Below are 24,358 nucleotides of genomic sequence, written 5' to 3'. Positions count from 1 at the left end.
GTAATATAAAATGCTAAATTAAAACCAGAGAAGTCAGAAAATGATGGTACAATAAAAAGAAAGAAAGAAAAAGTGCAACAAATAGAAGACAGGGATGAACATAGTAGATGTTAAATTCACTGTATCAATAAATGCTTTAAATTTGAGTGGTAGGGAAGCAGATTTGGCTCAACTGATAGAGTGTCCCCCTACCATATGGGAGTTCCAGGGCCTCCTGACCCATGTGGTGAGCTGGCCCATAAACAGTGCTGATGGCACGCAAGGAGTGCCCTGCCACACAGGGGTGTCCCCCGCATAGGGGAGCCCCACGTGCAAGGAGTGCGCCCCATAAGGAGAGCTGCCCTGTGTGAGAAAAGTGCAGCCTGCCCAGGAGTGGCACCACACATACAGTGAGCTGATGCAGCAAGATGACACGACAAAAAGAGACACCGATTCCTGGTGCCACCAACAAGAATACAAGCAGATGCAGAAGAACACACAGTGAATGGACACAGAGAGCAGACAAAAGGGGCTGGCGGGGCGGGGAGGGAAGGGGAGAGAAATAAATTTTAAAAAAGCAGCAGGTGTGAGTTACTTTAAAAAAAAAAGAGTGGTATAAATACAGCAATTGAAAGACAGATTGTCAGAGTAAATAAAATAATAAGTGAGATCCAATTACATGTTGTTTACAAGAAACTCAGCATATATATGTGTGTATACACAAACACAGATACAGTAAATACAAAGAGTTGGGGAAAAAATACCATGATAACAATAATCAAAAGAAAGCTTTATTAAAATCAGGCAAATCATATATACTTCAGAACAAGAAAAATTATTAGAGATAAATATAGACATTGCATAATGATAAAAGGGTATGCTGGATTGTGTATTTTTTGGAACCTAGAAAATTAAGTTCTTAGCTGACACATTCCTGTGCATGTAAACCTATTTGTGTGAGACCTTTTGGTTAGATTCATTTAATGACCTTTTGATTAGGTCACTTTTGATTACATTGCTTCAGTTAGGTGCGTTTGATTAGATTGCAGGACACATATGGGTCTTAATCCTTTACTGGAGTACTATATAAAATGAGGAATGCATGTGTGTGTAGGAGATGAAATTCCTAAGATACTTTGGCTAGTAGTAATATTTTGACAATGCTCTTTAATCATTAGTTAAAAATGTTTCACAACAATTCAAGGTATTAGTGGTAGAGTGAGGTGTGAAAGCCCTGTATGATGTTGTGTATGTTTGTTTTGTAAGTTCACAACTATTACCATACACTTATTGTTTATGTATGTTTATGTATGAGTGATATACTTCAAAAAAAATTTTTTAAGCTTACTGTTCTGAGGTTGTGAAAATGTCTAAATCAAGGGATCATGAGAAATGCTGTCTCATCAAAGGTCACCTGCTGGTGATCTTACACTCCTGCTACACGGCAGGACACAATGATGGCCAGATTCTGCTGAGATCTTTGCCTTCCCCTCCTGGCTTACTTTCAACCTAAGCTCAGCTGTGGGAAATCAGGAGTATGGCTCATCTCTCCCCTCTCCTCCAGGCCTTGTTGCTTCAGTTGGCTCCACTGATTCCATCCTTGGCCTCTCTCCCAACCTCTCAGGGTTTCTCTGTGTTTCTGTGGCTGCAGATGACCATGGAGTCCTCTCTCACATGGCAGGGTAAAATGGCAGCATTTCATCTCCTACACACACATGCACTCCTCAGTTTATAATTACCTCTTTACCCTAGTATTTTAAGATTTCACAGTGACATGTCTTATGTGTACAACTTTTCTAATTGATTATGTTGGACCTTTCAATTTAAATACTGCCGTTTTCCTTCAGCTCTAAAATACTTTTGTGTAAATAATTTATTAATCATCTTTTTTCTGTACTATTTTTGCAGAATTCCAACTAGTTGGATGTAGCGTCACCTTGAGACTGATTCTCTCAGTCTTTCTCAACCAGAATTCTTCGTGTGAGCCACAGAACATAGAAAATAACTTGAGTGGCTATTTCTCAAACCTCCCAGGGATAGTCTTTAACCTGTACCATTCTAGATGCATAGAATTATTAATAGAAGCGTGTAGTGAGTGTCTTTGGACACGGATTGGCAAACATTTTCCTAAAGGCCAGGTAGTAAATATTTTAGGTATTGCAGGCTAAGCAGCAAAATCAGGGCAATTATGTAGGTACTTATATATCCATTTAAAATGTAACCCTCTTAAAAATGTAAAAACATTCTTAACTCATGGGCCTTAAAAAACAAACAAAACCAAAACCTGGCAGCTGGCTAGATTTTACCTTCAAACCATAGTTTTTGCCCAACTCCTATTTTAGAAGAGCTAATTCTCTCATTAAATTGGTTCAGAAAAACCGCTCTTATTTCCTCACATATTTTCTTTCAACTTATTTTTTTGTTCAACATTTTGGGAGATTTCCGCAATTTTATCTTCAACTGCTTCTGTTTGATGTTAACAGTAATTTTTAATTCCAAGACGTCTAATGTGCTCTCCAATTGTTCCCTTTCTATAGCATCCTAGTTTTGTTTTATATGGATGCTACACTTTTCCAAATATTTCTCAGAATACTGCTTAGTTTACAAGTGGAGGATGAATGTAACCTGCATAGTGATTTAAAAACAGAACCAAACAAACAGTGACTTATTTCATTCCTAAGCCTGGAGGAGCTGGCTCCAGAAGGTTGGGATCAACCCTTAATGTTTAAGTGCTGCTTTTGCTTTTACAAAATGTAAGTAAATAATACAAAAACCCTTCTGGGGTTTCTAGTGGCCGTTGAAAGAATAGTCTTACATGTGGTCATTAGAAAATAAGCTGTTTCTTATACCATTGTGGGGCAAGCGCCTTGAGTTCTAAGGAGTAGGGGAGTTCATCGTGCTGTGTATTTTAGAATCACTCCTTCCACTGTTACAGGAGAGTCCCTCCACTGTTTTATGACAGTGAGTTGTCTCTTGTTCATGTCAAAATATGTCTTTCACTGTGTCCGACTTCTGAATCATGTTCCAGTTGCTTGGCCCTACTGCTTGGGCTCAGTACGTAGTTTGAGGATAAGTGTATTCTATCTTTTTCCCAGATCAGGATAATAAAGGAGTTATGTGCAATTAAAAGAATAGAATTCTCACCTCACATTCGTTGCTGTGTTTTTTAATATCATATGCCTCTGGTATACCAAAAAACTCTGCAAATAAGTCTTTTGGTGTTTATAATTCAGTAGGAAGATATCACACATACTCAATTCACTTTTATAAAAGGCAGAATATAATAAGGATCATAATAAACTGCTTTGAAAATGGAAGAGTAGGAGCAACCAGGGAGAAAGGGCTTTAGAGAGGAGTTGGCTTTGAAGTTGAAGCTTGAACAATGAATAGAATTTGGACATATAGAGAGGAGAGGGTGTTGCAAGTGGAGAGGCTTTAAACATGCACAGAAGTACAGATAAGAAAATAGAGTGAACAGTGAGTCATCTGTTTCTCAGGTATTAGAACATAATGTATTTGAGTGAGCAGTGGTATAACACTAGGAGATGAGTCTGGAAAGGCGGCTTGGCCTCTGACCATTAAGGATCATTCCATGCTTTGGCATTTAGATTTTATTCTTTAGGCCACTGGGAACAACTTTTGAATAGAGCAATATCATGGCCTAATCTGTATTTTAGATAAGTCATTCTAGTTGTTGTGGGAAGGATAGATTAAAACGATAGTTGAAATAGAAAATCCTGTTAGGAAACTATTAATGATAGCCTGAACCAGGGTAACAAAAGCCTGGTGAAATCAGCTGTTCTATGTGTTTCTTAGCAATGTTCTTTGTATGTGTAGAGTCTGCCAGGTATTTTGATAGATATTGATAATTTTGATTTTTTCCCCCCAAATGTTTCTAATGGCCTTGTCTCCCTGATATTCTCTCTGGTACTATCCCAGGCAAAGCTCTCATCACATCATGCCGGAATTACTAGTGTTGCAATCCTTGTGCATTATGGGTTTTTTTTTCTAGTCCAATTCATCTCTTATACTACTGGCAAATATTTATTTGCTTTCTGCCTTATTTCATTTCTCATTTAAAATTTTCATTTCTCTCCTACCAATCAAATTTTAACTCCCTTTCTAAATTTCAGTGCCCTCAACCTGGCACAACCCTAACTAACCACATTTTTCTTGCTACTCTCTAATAAAAAAATATCTTGTCAGTTTGGTCTCCTTAGAACGTGCTCATTCTGCCCCCATGCCTTTCTTCATATGACCTGCTTGCTGTGAATGTTGTCACCTCCTTCTTTTTTAAAAATTTCCCTTTCTTCAAGTCTCAACTCAAGTTTCACTTAACTGCCTAACACTTCCTCTATTTCCTTATTAGAAAAGATTATTGTCTTACACCATTGTTCCATCTCCATGTCATCTAGCCCTTATGCTCCATGGTTACAGTATGGCTGCAGGAGTACTAGCTATCTTAACCAAGTTCCAGGCAGGAAAGAGAGATGGAAAGGGCAAAAGGGACTTTTTTCTCAGTTGAGTTAGCCCTCTTTAAAGAGCTCTTCCAAAAGTCCCGTCCAATGATTCCTGCTAGTTTGGCCTCATCGGTCAACTCTAGGTACAAGGGCGACATTTTTTAGATGGACATGTTAAGGATCTCCATGTTCCACAATTCTGGGGAGTGCCTTTCATATAAAAAACAATACATAGAATAGAATGGGAGTGTTCTATATTTTGATCAGGGTATTGATTACACAGTATATAAATGTAAAAAGTCATCAAGCTGTATACTCAAGATTAATGCACTTCATAGTGTTATACTGTATGAGTGTATGTTATACCTCAATTTAAAAAAAAAAAAGAATACTCTTCCCCCACTGCCCCAGAACATTACATTAACTAGATATCTTTGTTGCACTTATAGGTCTTTTTTCAGAAGGCTATTGATATTTTTGCCATGTAACCAAAGTTTGAAAATATCATCATGCTCAATATAATACATGTCTCTTGGGGGAAAAAATATCAACCTAAATGTGAGAAATTTTTATATATCATCCTACCTTCTTGTTTAAAAAAGTTATTAGAGATTTTCTTTGTGTTTCATATTAAGTAGATTTTTAAACTTGACCTTCAGAGATTTTAGCAAGAATGAAAGCATCAGCTTTGAAATATAAAATATTGTCAGTTAATTTTTACTCTTGTGCTATAAAATATAAATAGTAAGTTAAAACTCAGTATATACTTTTTGACTGTTTATATGTACTTTATGTAGTAGAAGCAACGAATGATTTTATCAAGTCAGTACTAAAAGGTTTCAGAGCATTAGTTTCCATAAAAATCAAGATCAATTTTGGGTAATTCTAATACATTAAGTAAATAGGTTGATAATCAGTTAAAATCTAGTCTATATTTTTAAGTGCTTGCAAACATTTAAATAATCTTTTGAAATTTTTACTTCCTTTTATTCTATTTTAGAAAATACTGAAAGAAAAAAACACCCACCAAATCCATCTTGTTGTTATGGGAGGATTCTTAGAAAATGGTTACATGTGACTCGTCTACTCTATTAATTCACATAATATAAAATATATTGTAAATAACAGGAATTAAGCAGACACAAAACTTCAAGCATTTATTTCTCAGGATCTGTGGATTGATACTCACTTTTTAAAAAGAAATGTTGTGTTTTTGTTACGTAGGTCCATCCTCAGCAACACCGGCTTCTTTTTGAAGTGTTTGATGAAAACCGCTTGGTAAGTTATACCGTGCTAAGTGTGAAGTATGAATCAAGGGTATATTTCAGTAAAGCAGTGAGAGAAAGTGGATTGGGAACCTGTGCTTTGGCAGATGATGGATACAAATCCTTTTCCTCCTTCCTGGTGCTCCTCTGCCTTACTGCTGTCCTCCTGAGCACCTCTTCTGATTGTCGGCTGAGTGTGAGGCCACGTGTGACAGGTGTTATTAGGGAAAGCCAGCCTCTGTCCTGCCTTTCCTCACTCTCACCCGCGTACCCTGGTCAGTGGCCCAGGGCCCAGGAGGGTCTTCACTACAGTGGCTTTGCCTGGGTTCTACAGCCCATCTCCGCCCTTCCTCCCACTCTTCTACAAAGGAGGACTAGCCTCTTTCCACCAACAAAGGGATGCCAAATCCTCTAAAGTATTTCCCGGTTTTATTTTTATAAAATTTTGGGTATGATTCCTGATTTCCTAAAGACTGTCTTGAAGTCCCGTCCTTTTCCTTATTTTGTCTCTTTGGGATCCTATTTCCAACTTTCTTCTTAGCATCTTATGTTTATATTTTAAACCTGTACGATTTTTACATATAGGTATAAGAATAGTGTTATTTGTTCAAGGCTTATGGGTTTATTACATGCACTAAAAAAATTTAAACAGTTTCATTTACTTTTAAGCTAATGAGGAAAATGAATTTTGCAAGCATCTGTATTTATTGTTAGATTGCAGAGCCCACAGTTTATTTTCTCCCACAAGAAACCATAACTCTGCTAGTAACTGAAGATACTCTAAACAAATCTATTAATAAGCATCATAATAAGCAAAGATGCTGCCAAAAGGGACTGTTCATTACTGACAGCAATCTGATTTTTTTAAGGCTTAAGTGACAGATGCTGATGATTAGGTTACTAAATATGATCAGTTACAGAACTTTTTGTTTTCTGTTCGTGTGTTTTGCATTTTCTATAGAATAGGGGATGCTTTCTTTTATTCCCCCATCTGTACAGATCTGTTTCTCTTCTACATGAGATAAGGCAAAATTTAGTATTGGTGTATTTTTTTATTCAGACAATATATAATATATACAAAGAATATGCAATATAAATCTTTATTTTAAATAATGTGATAAACATCTGTATACTCATTACTCAGCTTAACAACTAGAACATAACTAAAATCTTTGAAACTCTCCCTTTTCCCTTTCCCAGTCGTATCTCCTTTTCTGCTCCCATAAGCAGCCAGTATCTTGAGTTTTGTATTTATAATTTCTTTATTCTTTTAAGATATTTTTATCATATATGTCTGTATTCTAAAAATTTGGTTTCCTTTTGCGTATTTTTTTGTTTATAAAAATAGTATCTTTCTCAATGCATTCTTCTTTGACATGCTTTTTTGTTTAATGTGTTTTTTAACAAGTAAATTTTATTGATCCATATTAATAAAGCATAAATCCATCCAAAGCATACAATCAGTGTTATTTGGTGTAATCACAGATATGTGCATTCATCACTTTAGTCATTCTTAGAGCACTTTCATTATTCCAATGATAATTATAATAATAAACAAAACACCAGCCAACAAACAAAACTCAAACTCATCACCTCTCAGTCTGTCTATGCTTCCTTGCCATACATTACTGCTATTCTGTTTCCTTCTCTCTAGTATATTGGTATATATATTTTGTAAAAATAGTCTTATATATGCAAGATGACCCATATTCATGTTTTACATGAGGTTTTACTATCACATACAGTACCTTGTTACAATTTTAGCTTTGCTTCTAGTAATACATGACCTTAGACTCTTCCTTTAACCCCTGTCATACCATATAGTAGCTCTGCTAGTTACAAACACCATGATGTGCTTTCATCATTTCTTTTCATTACCAAAGTTTTATAAACAACCTTTTCACCACTTCTGCACAGATTAACCCTCAGCTTTCCATTCTCTATCCTCCTTCTATTTTCTGGTAACCTAAATTTTAATTAATAACTTGAAGAGTTTACATAATTTATTTAGTTCATAATAGCACAGTCATAGAGTATTTACCCTTTTGTGCCTGGCTTTCTTCCCTACTCATCATAATGCCCTCCAGTTTCTTCCATGTTGTCATATGCTTCACAACTTCATTTCTTATTACAGCTGCATAATATTCCATCATGTGTATTCACCACAATTTCTTCATCTATTTATCAATTGATGTAAACTTGGGTTGTTTCCAGCTTTTGGTAATTGTGACTAATGCTGCTATGAACATTGGTATGCAGGTGTCTAATCTTGTCAGTGCTCTCAGGTCTTCTGGATATATACCTACTAATGGTATTGCCAGGTTGCATGGCAAGTCTATATTCAACTTCCTTAGGAACTGCCAAACTGTCCTTCACAGTGGTTGTACCATTCTACATTGCCATCAACAGTGAATAACGTTTCCTATTCCCTTCTACAGTTTTCTGACTTTTTAATAGTGGCCAGTCTAATAGATGTGAAATTATCTCTCATTGTAGTTTTGATTTGCATTTCCCTAATTGCTGGTGATGTTGAACATTTTTTCATGTATTTCTTCACCATTCGTATTATTCGTATTTCCTCTTTGGACAGTTGTCTTTTCAAGTCTTTTGCCCACTCTTTTTTCTTTTTCTTTTTTTTTTTTTAAGATTTATTATTTATTTATCTCGCCCCCCCCCCCCCCCCCCAGTTGTCTGCTCTCTGTGTCCATTCACTGTGTTTTCTTCTGTGTCTACTAGTATTCTTGTTAGTGGCACTGGGAATCTGTGTTTCTTTTCGTTGTGTCATCTTGCTGCATCAGCTCTCCATGTATGCGGTGGCACACTCCTGGGCAGGCTGTACTTTGGTCGCATGGGGTGGCTCTCCTTACGGGGTGCACTTCTTGTACGTGGGGCTCCCTTACACAGGGGACACCCCTGTATGGCACAGCACTCCTTGCACACATCAGCACTGTACATGGGCCAGATCACCACACGAGTCACAAGGCCCTGGATTTGAACCTTGGACCTCCCAGATGGTAGGTGGATGCTCTATCCTTGAGCCAAATCCTCTTCCCTTTTGCTCACTTTTTAATCAGGTAGTTTGTCTTTTGAATGTTGAGTTGTATGGTCTCTTTATATATCATGGATATTAAACCCTTTTCGGATATGTGATGGCCAAATATTTTCTCGCATTGAGTAAGCTGCCTTTTCACCTTTTTGACAAAGTCCTTTGAGGTGCAAAAGTGTTAAATAAATCCCATTTATCTATTTTTTTCTTTTGTTGCTCTTGCTTTGGTGTAAGGTTTAAGAAACTACTGCCTATCCTTGATCTTGAAGATATTTTCCTACATTTTCTTCTAGGAATTTTATGGTTGTCACTTTTATATTGAGGTCCTTGATCCATTTTGAGGTAATTATTATATAAGTTGTGAGAGAGGGGTACCCTTTGTTTAACTGGGTATGGATATCCAGGTCTCCCAGCACCATTTGTTGAATAGACTATTCCGGCACAGCTGGGAATGCTTGAACGCCTTGTCAAAAATCACTTGACTATAGATGTGAGGGTCTATTTCTGAGTTCTCAATTTGGTTCTTTTGGTCAGTGTGTCTGTCTTTATGCCAGTACCATGCTGTTTTCCCCACTGTAGCTAAGTAATATGCTTTAAAGTCTGGAAGTGAGAGCCCTCCAACTTTGTTCTTTAAGATCTTTTTAGCTATTTGGGGTCCTGTAACCTTCCAAATAAATTTGATAATTGGTTTTTTGACTTCTCCAAAAAAGCCTGTTGGGATTTTTATTGGGATTCCATTGAATCTATAAATCAGTTTGGGTTGAATTGACATCTTAATAATATTTAGTCTTCCAATCCATGACCACAGAATGCTCTACATTTATTTAAGACTTCTGTAGTTTCTTTAGCAATGTTTTATAGTTTTCTGAATACAGATCCTTTATGTCCTTGGTAAAGTTGATTCCTAAATATTTAATTGTTTTTGTTGCTATTATAAGTGGAATTTTTTTCTAATTTCCTTCTCAGATTGCACATCATTAGTGTATAGAAACGCTATTGATTTTCACGTATTAATCTAGTATCCCGCCTTTTTGTTGAACTTGTCTGTTCTAGTAGGTCTGTTGTGGATTTTTTAGGAGATTCTAGTATAGGATCATATCATCAGCAAATATGAAAGCTTTACTTCTTCCTTTCCTATTTGGGTGCCTTTTATTTCTTTATTTAGCCTAATTGCTCTGGCTAGAACTTCTAGCACAATATTGAATAATAACGATGACAGTGGGCAGCCTTGTCTTCTTCCCGATCTTAGTGGGACGCTTTCAGTCTTTCACCATTGAGTACAATGCGAGCTGTAGGTTTTTCATATATGCACTTTACCATATTGGGAAAGCTTGTTTCTCTTCCTGTCTTTTGGAGTGTTTTTATCAAGAAAGGGTGCTGTATTTTGTCAAATGCCTTTTCTGCATCAATTAAGGGGATCATGTGATTTTTCTTCAGTTTATCAATGTGATTATTTACACTAATTGATTTTCTTGTGTTGAATCACCCTTGCATATCTGGGATAAAACCTACTTGATCATGGCTTATAACTCTTTTAGTATGTTTTTGGATTCTGTTTACAAGTATTTTGTTAAGGACTTTTGCATTAGTATTCATTAGAGATTATTGAACTGTAATTTTCTTTTTTTGTAGTGTCTTTATCTGGTTTTAATATTAGGGTGATACTGGCTTCATAGAATGAGTTTGGTAGTTCCTTCCTGTTCAGTTTTTTCAAGAGTTTGAGCAAGACTGGTATTAGATCATCTTTGAATGATTGGTAGAATTCACCTGTGAAGCCATCTGGTCCTAGGCTTTTCATCTTTGGTAGCTTTTTGATGAATATTTCAGTCTGTTCACTTGTGATTAGTTTTTTGAGGTCTTCTCTTTCTTCTAGGGTCAGTGCAAGTGGTTTGTGTTTTTCTAGGAATTTGTCCATCTCCTCTATATTGTCTAGGTTTTTGGCATACAGTTGTTCATAGTATCCTCTTATGATCTCTCTTATTTCTGAGGGGTCAATGGTAATGTCCCCCCTCTCATTTCTGATTTTATTTATTTGCATCTTCTCTCATGTTATCTTTTTCAGTCCACCTAAGAGTTTCTCGATTTTGTTGATCTCAAAGAATCAACTTTGGGTTTTGTTGAGTCTATTGGTTTTTTGTTGTTGTTGTTGTTGTTGTTCTCAATTTTATTTCTTTCAGCTCAAATCTTTACTATTTCTCCTTTGGCTTCGTTTGGGATTAGTTTGCTGTTTTTTCTCCAGTTCCTCCAGCTGTGAAGTTAGATCTTCAAATGTAAACATTGAGGGCTATAAATTTCCCTGTCAGTACTGCCTTTGCAGTGTCCCACAGGTTTTGATATTTTGTGTTCTCATTTTCATTTGTCTTAAGATATTTGCTGAATTCTCTTGTAATTTCTTCCTTGACCAAGTGATTATTTGAGTATGTTGTTGAATCTCCATATATTTATAAATTTTCCTTTTTTCCATCCATTATTTTATTGATATCTAGCTTGATTCCGTTATTATCAGAGAACATGTTTTGTATAATTTCAATCTTTTTCAATTTATTGGGAACTGTCTTTTGACCCAATTTATAGTCTGTTTTGGCGAAGGATCCATGAGCACTTGAAAAGAATGTATGTCCTGCTGTTTTGGGGCACAGTGCTCTACAGATGTCTGTTAGGTCTAGTTCATTTATCATATAATTCATATATGTTTATTTATTTATCCTATGTCCAGATGTTCTATCCAATACCAAGAGTAGTGCATTGAAGTCTCCAACTATTACTGTAGAGACACCTATTTCTCCATTCGCTTTTGCCAGTGTGTACCTCATGTACCTTGCGGCGTTCTGGTTAGGTGCAGCATTATTTAGTATAGTTATTTCTTCTGGGTAATTACCCCTTTTATTAATTATTTATTATTTATTTATTATTTATTAATTATAATTACCTTCTTCATCCCTTATAACCATTTTGCATTTGAATCTATTTTGTCTGCTATTGGTATCTACTCCAGCTCTTTTTTGGTTACTATTTGCATGGAATATCTTTTTCTAACTTTTCACTTTTTTTTTTTAAGATTATCTTTTATTGAATAGATTTATTGACTTTTTAAAAAAAATTCCCACAACCCCACCCCCATTTTCCATTCTCTTCTCTTTCTGAGACACTGATAATGCAAATGTTTATATGTTTCATATTGGCATTCAACTCCCTGATCATGTTCCATTTTTTCCTTCTCTTGTCTTTTCCGGTTCAGATATTCTATCTTTGATATCATTAATTCTGTCTTCAAGCAATTCAAACCTGCACTTATGCACCTTTAAAGTATTTTTTAAAGATTTTTTCCCCCCACCCCCTTGTTGTTTGCACTTGCTGTGTCTGTTCATCTTCCTTGTTTCTTTAAGAGGAACCAGGAACCGAACCCAGGACCTCTGATGTAGGAGGGAGGTATCTAGTTGCTTGAGCCTTCTCTGTTCTCTGCTTTGCTATGTCACTCATGTTCTTCTTGTGTCTCTTGTTGCATTATCTTGTTGCGTCAGCTCACCACACCTGCCGGTCTCACCAGCTCGCTGTCTTCTTTAGGAGGCATCACAACCAAAGCAAGGACCAGACCTCCCATGTGGTTGGTGGGAGCCCAATCGTTTGAGCCACGTCCACTTCCCTGTAATGTATTTTTAATCTCATCCATTGTGTCTTTCATTCTCATAAGTCCTGTTACTTTTCTTTGTCAGCTTTCATTTTGTTTTTTATGTTCACTCAATGTCTTGATATCCTTTATTTCTTAGTCATATTTTCTTTAAATTCTTTGAATTGATTTAAGAGAGTTATGTGATTATCAGTGATTAATTATCTTAATTCCTATATCTCTTCAGGATATTTGGTTTGTTACTTTTACTGCGTTATCTCTTCCTATTTCCTTGTATGGCTTATAATTTTTGCTGATTTCAAGGTATCTGAATATGTTGGTGAATTTACACTGCTGGCCAATTTCTCTGTCTTGCCCGTTGTTTTTTTTTTTTAATTTTCACAGCTCTTCTTTGATATTTGGTTGAACTTATTCTAAGTCTTTAAAATTGCGCAGTTTCTGCTCTCAGAATCAAGCCAGGGGCTCACTAATGGGCTGCAGGTTTTCTCCCAGGGTTTAGTGTACAGAGAGAACCCAAAAGCTTTTATCCATGCATTTTCCAGACTGGCCAGTAGATGGCGCTTATCAGCGCCCCGATTTGTTTAATGTATTTTTTTTTAAGATTTTAAAATTTATTTATTTCTCCTCTCTCCATCCATTGTCTGCTCTCTGTGTCCATTCTCTGTTTGTTCTTCTGTGTCTGCTTATATTCTCATTAAGCAGCTCCAGGAACCGATTCTGGGACCTTCCAGAGTGGGAGAGAGGCAATCATTCTCTTGCACCTCCTCAACTCTCTGATTTGTTGCGTCTCTTATTCTCTCTTCTCTATGTCTTTTTTTGTTGCATCATCTTGCTGTGCCAGCCCTCCACATGGGCCAGCACTCCTGCACAGGGCAGCACTCTGTGTGGGTCAGCTTGCCACATGGGCCAGCTTGCCTTCACCAGACGACCCTGGGCATCGAACCCTGGACCTCCTATACAATAGATGATAGCCCAATTGCTTGAGTCACATCCGCATTCCTAATGTATTTTTATGTATTGATCCATGATGACACATTTCACTGATGAATAGTATTCTATCATCTACAAATGCCATAATACCATAATTTGTGTATTTATCCCCCTTAATAGATTTTTGGATTGTTTCTGGTTTTTTGCTATTATTAATAAATAAATGTTCTTTCTGTGTCTCCTTATGAACATGCACAAGGGCATCTCTAAAGTCCGTATTTTGGAGTTGAATTGCTAGATCATGGTATTAGTGTGTTATTTTTCCTGTTGTTACTGATACTAGCATACATTTCTCCCCAATTCTTGAGTGTATTGTTTGTAAAGTATTTTATTTGAGTTATTTGCATGTTGTGCACAACGGGATAGCTTGCATTTGTCCTTTCCACCCTGGTTAGCTGTCTAGTCCTTTCTGACAATAACTTTAATAATGTGTGACTCTTTCATTGCCAACATTGATGTTTGTCATACACTATCAGTGCATTAACATCCCTTGAGCATTTGCTATGTATAAAGCAAATATATGGGGTGCCATGCTGTGTTGGAAGACAAAAGCTCTGCCTCTGATATTGACAATTAGATGTTTCTAGACTGATAGGTATGATAGATAAAAATTAAAAAGTTTTTACTAAAGGAACACCAAAAAACGCATTAATAAGGATATTATAAATCCCTACACCCAGGTATGAGAAGTATTATTATAGCTCTCCTCTGTTATGGTACATTATCTTGTAACCCTAGACAAATCACTTAACCCCTTTAAAATATTTTCTTTTCTCTTAAAAAGGAGGTTAACAATATTTGCCTTATGTTATAAGTTTATTGTACAGATAAAATGAGACAATGACCATGAAAGCATTCAGAAAATTATCCATCATGATGAATATAAAGTGTTATTTAACATTCTTGGACCCATGCCTTTATGGCTTTCTGATACTATATTTAAGTTATGCTTTTTAATGTATTTATTGTATTAGATAATTTGCTATGCAGTAGAATATAGCTGCTTTTCTCAAGATACTCACTTTGCAAAAGATCATTAGAACAGAGTAATGTGTATCACTCTAATCCTCTGATTTGTTGCTACTCCTAGCAGGTAATTGGAGTGTTCAGATACCTGAAATATTATAGAAACTATAGCTATTGGTAGAATAACAGTTTTGATTCTATAGCAATGAATAACTATGTCATTGCACAAGTCATTCTTTTTTCCTCCTGTAACATCACGACTAAATTAAGAACATATCATTTACCTACCAAATTTTCTCTGGACATGTAGGGAGAAGACCACAGGTATAATTTTAAGCAGAAATAATTTTTTTATTATCTGGAAAACTTTTGCAGTATAACTGATATTTGCTTTTAAGGAATAGGCTCTAATGCGATAGTCCTGAGAGTTGGTTATAAATTTTAGTGGTGGTGTTCAGTGTTGATATAATATTGGAGGTGGCAATGATAGTAATGGAACATTTTAGAATGATGTGCCTTTAGGAAAATTCTGTCGACCAATGCAGAAGTTACTGCTTCTCTGTCACTGAAGAGAGAGATCTACACATCCAGCCACTGAAAGTTTAGGAGACTCTTATATTCTGCTCAGGTTTAGTAATCTTGGACCTTTAGAATTCTAGTAAATGGGTAGAGTCATCTAGGGCCTACACATACCATGTGGGCAATCACATTGTTTTCTGTGTAGATAATCAATAACCAGAATCTTTCAGAATGTGGAGTCATGAGCCTCCATCTAATCGTAAGGCATTACAGGCATACCTTGTTTGTTGTACTTCGTTTTATTGCACTTAGGAGATACTGCATTTTTTTCAAATGGAAGGCTTGTGGCAACGCTATGTTGAGGAAACCTGTTGGCACCGTTTTCCCAACAGCATATGCGCATTTCAGATCTCTGTGTCACATTTTAATTGAAGTATATACATTGTTTTTTGAAGACATAATGATATTGCAGATTCAATAGATTACATATAGTGTAAACATAAGTTTTATATGCACAGGGAAACCAAAAAGTTCATACGACTTGCTTTATTGCGATATTCACTTTATCACAATATTCACTTTATTGTGGTGTTCTGCAGCCAAATCCATAGTATCTCCAAGGTATGCCTGTATCTGTTAATTTCACCTGATAGGAACTTCCATCGGACTTGCTTGGATTCCTCCCAGATGAGAACTGTCACCTCTCTCTCATTCTTCCCCACTTGAGGTTGTGTTGATGCCCTTCTTTTGCCATTTTTTGGACTAACAGGCTACATTTTACCCCAGGTTTCCCAGGTTCCACTTGCGAGCACTATAATAATATTACAGATCCTGTGAGATCCTAGACTGCAGCCAGCAGTGCAAACTGTTCAGCCTCTCTAGGATGCAAGCTCAAACTGGAGTGCTAGGCGCTGCATATGTTTCTCTTATACTACCTTTTCTTCCCTGAAACCTTCTCTGCAAACTTTTCAAGAATCTTTCCTTTCTGTCTTGTAAAGCTGCAATGCTTTCTGATATTTCTTTAGAAATAACCACACGATCAATATCACACATGCACACAGACACCCACACACACAACCTGAAGGGAAGCATTAGGGGGTCGGCATGCTGTAGTGACCATCAGCCCATTCAGCCTCCTACCTGGCATTATTTAGTGCTTACTCTGTGCCTAGCATGAGCTCCGAGGATCAGAAGAAATGTTTAGTTATGGTCTTTGAATAATGGAAGTTTAAAATCTAGTTAGGAGACATGAAACTAAGCTTATAGTGAAGCTTATCAAAGAGAAAACATTTATCCAACCAAATATGTGGGGTTCGTTATTTTCTATTAACAAACAGGGGTTTTTTGCTTATTAACTGGAAGTTTTAGGCCACGGCCATGAGCACTTAGATCGCATGGGCTAGCTGTTAGAAGTAATCTATTATTTGAATTATCAGATCTCTATCTTAACCCAGAAATGAAAGCTGAAGTCATTCTAAGGCAAAGTAAAAAATTAGGACTCTTTAAAGAAAAAAGATGATAAAGGTATATTTACTGAAGTTTGTAAAATCATAAAGGAGATATTAATAAGTTACTTGAAACCAAAATACATATACATATTAGGTTTATAATTTCTGTATACATTCTAAAATATAGAACTATCTCATTCTAGTCAGAAATATAATTTAGTAAATTCCCACATTCTTAGTTTGCTATGTCTTAATTGGTTAAAAATACTGCTTAGAATATTGTGATTGAAAGCAGTTTACACCTATCTTGGGCAGGGTTTTTTTTTTTTTTTTTTAACAAAGTGCAAGTATATGTTTTATTTATTTACTTTTGCTTAGGGAAAAAACTTACTTAAAAAAATAAAACCTGGGTGTAGTACCATGTGGTGTAAACAACTGAACTATTTTACTTTTTACTTTCCTATGAATGAGCCAGTATATATTTATTACTGGAGTTCCAACTATAAAATTCAGGTAAGGAGTTTAAATATACCCTAGAGCATTATTTAAAAATAAATTTGTTTCTTTCAAATAGAATACCAGCCTTGGTCTGCGACATTTGGGAGAGAAATTAAAATATTAAACTTTTATTGCCCAGTAAACTGAAAATAAAGGTTAAATAAATACAAAGCAGAAAAATATATATACAAAATCACAACCTCTAAAAGAACAAACAGTCTACTGTTCTCTTCTGTGGGAGCTTTATCTACAGTAGTAAGTAGTTCCACCTCTAGGGCAGTGCTTGTACTAAAAAATGTAAACAAATATGTACTTTGTTTATATAAAGAAATATGCAGCATGGTTTGTATTTCTTTAGATATCAAACAGCTAAATGGATTGTTTCAAAGTACCAGTAGGGGCCAGCAAAGAGCGCTTAGTATTTTTCTGAACAGAATTGGCATTGAGAGATGTTTATTTGATGTGTTAAATCCTTTTTAGACTTCTTTACTCACCACAGCACTCTCTTAAGTGAATGAATTGCAGATACAGTGGAATAAAATATCCTGTGTGTTCAAACTGTATTAGTTTTTCTGTCTAATCTGCATATATTTTTAATGGAATGTTTGCTTAGCCTATTTCTTGGCAGAGTTTTAATAGTCAAAATATAAATGGCATCGTTTAAAAACTGTACTACTTGGCTGAAAAAGACCTTAAAATTACAGGAGAAAAGCTTGGTGACAGCTTCTCTTAAACTTTTTTTTCTCAGACCTATGCTCAATTTTTGCTAAAGTATTACTATGCTAATTTGTAGTTCTATCCTTAAACTCTCAGTTTTTATAAGATGTTGGAAGCTAGAATATTTATCTATCTGATTTAATACTAAAGCTTTAATTCACCCCAAAGTTTTAGTATTTTCAAATTTAAACAACTGTTTATACTTACTCATTTAAAAAAATTAACAGTTCATGTTCCTTTCTACATTAACTAACTTGACTAGGTTCCTAGTATGGCTACTATTTGGAAATTGAATCCTTGATTTGATACTCAATTACATGGGGTTTCATTCCTACCAACTTCCTGTAATTCTATAGCTATGGGTAAAAATATTAGTGGTCGAATGCTGCTTGGAGAGAGTATAGGCACTGCGATTCAAATAGTTAAATGTTCATTTAGTAGAGCTGGAGTGAAAAAAATAGTTTCAACTTGAAATGCTAGAAGATTGTTGTTCTTGTGTTACTCATTCATGCAAATTGGAGAAGGTATAATTGAAACAAGGTTGGCAGTGTTTGAGTCAGTATGCTGCAGCTGAGCTCAGCTTAAAGGTCGCTGGAAATCAAGTGCTTTGTAAGTGAAGGCATTTTTGACTACAAGCGATTCAAGACATTTTGGAAACGTCAGTCTCAGGAATGGGCCGTCTTTTTCTTCCTATGATATCTGGTATCTAATGTTTTACTTAGGATAAAGACAACTACTTAAGAGCAAATGATTTTTTCTTTCGATGCAGTGCAGCTGCTTCTAGCTTGTCTACGGACAGAGATCTTTGTTATGACTTTCAACCCCTAACATGTTTGGAAATGAGAACAAATGGCACAAAGCTTACGATTGCACTTTGCAGCCAGAAGAAGTAATACTTATCCTTTGTCAGAAACCTCCGGAGATGATTTGGATAGCAATGTTCACATGTGCTTCAAAAGACCAACACAGATTTCAACATATAAAGTTGTTCAAATGAAGCTGACTCCTAGACAGACTGCTCTAGCTCCGTTAATAAAAGAAAACGTTAAACCTCAGGAAAGATCATCTGTTCCTTCATCTGAAAATGTTAATACAAAGAGCAGCTGTCTACAGATTTCTCTACAGCCAAGGTACAGTGGATGTCTTCAGTCTAGCAATGTCTTTACTAATGGGGATGATGCTTCATTTACTTGTGTCTTGCAGGAAGGCATTTGTAGCAATACTGTGGTTGATAATGAACTGAATGCTGTGAATTATGGTAACCTTTTAAGCAGTTCTGCCCTGTGTGGTGGTAGCCTCAGTAATTTTTCAACCAGTGATAATGGATCTGGTAGCAGCAATGCAAGTGATTATGGGTCATGTATAAGTAACACAAGTGGAGGTTCATACACCAGCAGTGTCATCAGTGACAGCAGTGGTTGTACTTTTCCATCAAGTGATGATACTTTCCTTTGTGAAAATGTATCTTCTGACAGCACCTCCAATAGAAGTATGCCAAACAGGAATACTACTCCATGTGAAATATCTTCAAGAAGTACAAGTACTGTTCCCTTCGTCCAGGATGACTTGGAGCATGGAATAGAGATCATGAAATTGCCCGTGAGCAGGAACTCAAAAAATCCACTAAAACGTTGTTCATCCTTAGTCATTTTTCCTAGGAGTCCTTCAAATACCCCACCAATGTCTCCAACAAGTACAGGTACACTTCCAAGTAAAGGATCCTACCAAACTTCATACCAGTTTATGGTTTCTCCTAGTGAAATTGCACACAATGAAGATGGCACTAATGCTAAGGGATTTCTTTCAACAGCTGTCAATGGACTTCGGTTATCTAAATCAGTTTGTACTCCTGGAGAAGTAAGAGACATAAGGCCACTTCACATGAAGGGCTCACTACAAAAGAAAATAGTTATTTCAAATAATAGTCCAGATCAGACTGTCTATGAAAAGTCATCTGAAGGGTATTCCTGTGTTTCAGTCCATTTCACCCAACAGAAAGCAACTACATTAGACTGTGAAACAGCAAATGGGGATTGTAAACCAGAAATGTCAGAAATTAAGCTTAATTCTGATTCAGAGTATATTAAGCTCATACATAGGACATCTGCATGTTTACCATCTTGCCAAAATGTAGACTATCAAATCAATATCAATGGACAGTTAGAAAGGCCAAATTCACAGATAAATAAAAACCATGCTGTTTTACAAAGAAGTATTTCATTGGGAGGAACTTATCCAAATATTTCCTGTTTATCCAGCCTTAAACACAGTTGTTCTAAGGGGGGACCATCTCAATTACTCATAAAGTTTGCATCTGGAAATGAAGGTAAAGCTACTAGTTTATCAAGAGAGAGTAACAGAGATATCACAAGTGAACTGTCTAATTCTTTGAAGCATTCATATAAGGTAAGCTTCCTTTGCTCTTGGTAAATGTTAATTTATAACTTATAGAATAGCTTAATGAAATATATGATCAAAATATTACTAGTTAGTAGCTTTATGTATTTTCCTGGTGCTTAGCTACCAAGTATTTTATAGTCATGAACTTTATATTTGTAGAGCTGAAGAACTAACCATTTTCTACTCAGTTTGTTATTTTACCAATGTAAAAATATGTATTAAAAATTTTTTCTAAGTGATGTTAAATATTTCAGATAGCCTGAAAACAAGCTTTAAATAATAATTTATTTCATAACATCTAAGCTTGATGTATTTTCCTTGAAGTGGCATAACATTCTACTACTTAACTCCATATTTTATCCCTACTTTAGAAAATGATCATTTAGTTTTCTTCCCTCCTTAATAATGTGAAATAAAGGAAAATATAAAATGCTTATTTATTACATTAAACAATAAAATAGCTGTATAAAATGTGAAGATCTTGTTATAAATAAATATAAAGGAAATATTTATTTAAAATACATGTTTTTATTAGATCACTGGAAAACCTATTATGCTGCATATTTAAAACAGAGGAAAAATAAATGGCATTTGCATTTGTATATACCCTTAACCACAGGAATTTTGTTTCCACCCTATTTTTCTTTAGCCACCAGTTAGACTGCTTTCTAAAATGTAACTCAATCTTTTAACAATATTGAATTCTAAATTTTATATTTTTGAATTTGGTTTCAGTTGGCAGGCATTTTCCATAATGCTTTAGTAACCTTAATATTTTTGTTGTTTTGGCAATTTTGCTTTATTATATTAGTAATTTAACTCTAATGACTCTTAACCAAAACAGTTCTTTATAAAATTTTGCCTTTCCAAAGTATTTGAAGTGTTTTGAACATAAATAGATTTTTTAAATGTCTGTATTTGGAAGGTCTTGCCAAATTCCAGGAAATTGTAAAAACGATCTAACTAAACCAATTAAATGACAGTGCATAGTAGTTTGTAAAAAATAAATAAATATTAATTTATCTGTTCAATATCTATATTAAAGATTAAGAAACAAACCTTTAGGTAAATAAAATAGCTGGAAATTGCTAGGTTTTTTCCTTTTGTTTTGAATCTAGTAAATATAATCATTGTCATCCAAAGCCCAGATGTTGATACAAGGAACTACTTTAATGAGGATAATAAAAAGAAGTCAGATTTCAAATTCTGATCTATGTTGTAAAATACTAAAATTCCATTTTAAAACTTTTTAAAAATTAGCTTTTAGGAGATGGTAAGCCATTCAACTGTTTCCTCCCTTTAAAAAAAAGCAATGAAGTGATATTATGAGGAAACCTATTAATAGTTTGCTAATTGAATTACATATTATTTGTAAATTTATTTGACATTTAATTAAATAATCTGAGGAAAAGTTTAATAGGAATAAAATAGTTGGTTTTGTGATAATACAGTTTGTTGATACTTTTTAAAAAAGAGTATTCTTAATGAAGTATGAATTAAATGCTTTTTGCATAGGTAAAAATGTAAAGTTTTATTGGTTTTATTTAAACTTAGGTATGCCATCTTAAATGCTTTTTATTATAACCCATGCCTAGCTTTGTGAAAATTCTATTTTTTTGTAGAGTGTTGGATTATAAAATAGTTTAGAAGTATTCAGTTTGCTGAAGAACTTTAAATTATCTCCATTTAATGATTAAACATTTCTCTTTATAAATGTTTTGTAAGCAATATTGGTAATAGATTCAATTTATACTATATCTATTGAAGTGGTAAATTATGGGCTTGTTTTAAGAAGAAAATAGTAATGTTGCTTTTTCTAAACATAACAATGGCAACAACAATGGGGTTTTAGAAATAATCCTGTGTTTATCAATAATTATATATTAATCTAATTATAGTGGTATATTGTAACTCATTTATAAATAAACAGTTCCCAAAATATTTCCCATGACTCCAGTTAGTCTGGGTTAGTATTCTGATATGCTGAGTCTGGATTCACATTTAACAAGTTGATATTAGAGTAGCATTTAGTAATGTCAGCTATCTGTACTGAGCAGCCATGAAATCAAATCACTGCTTTGGTCAGAGACCCTGGTTTCTAATGTACTAAGACGTCTGCAGATTCTTAACGTGTTTAGCTACCAGTCTCGAGCCGCATAGTTTCTAACTCTTTATAACCTATAGCTTGTTAATGGCTACTTTTTAGAATTTAGTGAGAACTTTTACCTGTATGTGGGATATAGACTGTATTCTGTTTACCACATAGAATGAAGATGAGGCTTTGTAGTCTGCATGATAATGTTTCTTCAGGCATACCAAAAAACATGGCAGTAACTGACACATGGTTATTACGTATACCTTTTGATTACATTACTTTTGTAAAGGCTTTGTAATGACTTTTGATTTGAAAGTAGATGTGATATTTTAACATGGTGTGTAATATTTTGTCATCTCATTCAAGAGAGTAGGTTAAGAAGCTAAGGTACTTCTTGTCCAGTTATTGAAATTATTACTATTCCAATTTCTGAACTCTGTATAGTAGTTAAACTATTATCTTATTTCCCTGTTTTGTGAATCTCCTGTGTTAGGATGCTCAGTGATTTCATTATCTTATTATTTAAAATATCTTAAATTTGCCCAAATTTGTACATGTCTTCCATTCCTTATTTATGTACATGTTTTTATTAGAAGCTTTGGTTTTACAGGGTTTGTTGTTTCTGTTCATTATCTGTTCCTTAATCCTAGGTAGGTGAATTGCATAAGCTTATTATATTAGAACTTTAAAAAAAAATGCATGTCTCAATTATTTCAAAAACTTTTAACACTAATCTCAAGATTATAGATATTATTATTAATTTGCTTTAGCCAAATATTTAGAGAGGTTTGGTTAAATTTATGTTGAACAGCACTAAATCTTTCCTATTAAAAAAATAATGTAATTATAAATACTGACTCCACAACTGTGATGCAAAAATATTAATGACCAGTTTTAAAAATTTGGTGAGATATGTATATGTATATCTTAGAACTAAGGATTTTAAAACACTTTTCAAAGAAGTTCTGGGAGCATTCAGCAAACAGTTCATGCTTCAATATTTTCAGTTTCTTTATAAATGTGTCTTATTTAATGCATTCAGCCACCACACATTTGAGTGTCTACTATTTGACAAGTACTTTTGCAAGCACTGGGAACAAAAGATAAATAAAATACAGGTCTACTTAGGTGATCTCCCACTCAACTGATAGAGACATCCTGGTACACACAACAGATTTTCAATATGATGTGTGATGTGCTAAAATAGAGGTGTGTATGGGGAAAATGAGAAAGATGTCACAATATTTTTCTGGAGGAGAGAATCTGGTTCAAAGAGAAAGGCTTCACAGAAGGAATGGCATTTATACTGAGTCTTGATCGATGAGATGGAATTCATCAGGCAGAGAAAAGGAGGAGAATATCTTACATCAGGGTTTCTCAGCCTTGGCACTGTTGACATTTTGGGCCAGATAGTTCTTTGTTGTGGGGGCTGTCCTGTGCGTTGTAGGATGTTTAGCTGCATTCCTGGCCTGTGCTCACTAGATGCCAATAGCACTCCCCTCTCCTTAGTTGTACCACCCAAAAACCGTCTCCAGATATTGCCAAATATTACCTGGGGCAAAAGTGCCTCAGATTGAGAAACACTGTTATAGGCGGAAGCAGCAGTTCCTACTAGGTGAAAGTAAAAGAATCTCACACTATCAGTAGTTCATTGTGACTCAAGGAAAGGGTAGCCTGAGGATATGGGAAGAGGTGGCATACTAGATGTATGCCCAATACCTCACCCTGAAGAGAAAGTAGCATATTTGATACTCGTAGGCAGTAGTAAGCCAATAGAGTCTTTGTTCAGGAGTGTAAAGTGCCCATTTTTGTTTTAAAAATATGTTTCTGTGGCACCACAGATTAAAATGAATCCACATTTTCTTAGCTTGGATGACTGGGTGAACTGTGATGTCATGAACTAAGATATGAATTCCCAAGAAGGGGCCAGGTTGGGAGGGTGAAGACAACCACGGGTATTGCTGAGATTATGTGCTGACAGGCTGCCCTGGTAGCACTGCTGTCAAGTGGGGCAGTTGAAAATAATAGGACCAGGGTTCAGGAGAGAAGTGAGAGCTGGAAATGTAGTTATAGTATAGTTGAAGCCTCAGATACAGATGAACTCCTCTAGGGAAAGCATAAAGTGAGACAAGAAGAAGGATGAACCAGAATTCCAGGTAGCACCAACCTTGGTGAGATGGCAGAAGAAGAAATGAACAGGACACTAAGAAAGAGCCTTTAGCGCGAGAGACCTGGGGAACGTGGTGTACTGGAGATCAAGGGGAGGTCGAGCTCAACGAGCATGGCACACAGTGCCACAGAGAATTCAAGCGTGTCTTGCATGTGGCAGTTAGGAACTCCTCGGTGA

The 24,358-nt window shown here is 35.4% G+C and overlaps 1 protein-coding gene across 2 annotated transcripts in view; it reads left to right on the top strand.

Annotated features, from left to right (window-relative positions):
- NEDD4 (NEDD4 E3 ubiquitin protein ligase) overlaps positions 1–24,358 on the top strand; it is a 191,298-nt gene that overhangs the window by 72,768 nt on the left and 94,172 nt on the right. The window contains exon 5 of one of the 2 annotated variants that reach the window (XM_058294242.2): positions 5,664–5,717. In XM_058294242.2, coding sequence (XP_058150225.1) covers positions 5,664–5,717 — 54 coding nt within the window. Of the gene's footprint in view, positions 1–5,663; positions 5,718–17,994; positions 19,923–24,358 lie in introns of those variants that run through there. The other variant, XM_058294241.2, reaches the window with a different exon arrangement.

The sequence above is a fragment of the Dasypus novemcinctus genome, chromosome 3 (assembly GCF_030445035.2).
Source record: "Dasypus novemcinctus isolate mDasNov1 chromosome 3, mDasNov1.1.hap2, whole genome shotgun sequence".
Taxonomy (NCBI): Eukaryota; Metazoa; Chordata; class Mammalia; order Cingulata; family Dasypodidae; genus Dasypus; species Dasypus novemcinctus.
The sequence above is the reverse complement of the archived record's forward strand: the minus strand, read 5'-3'. Positions and strand labels throughout refer to the sequence as shown.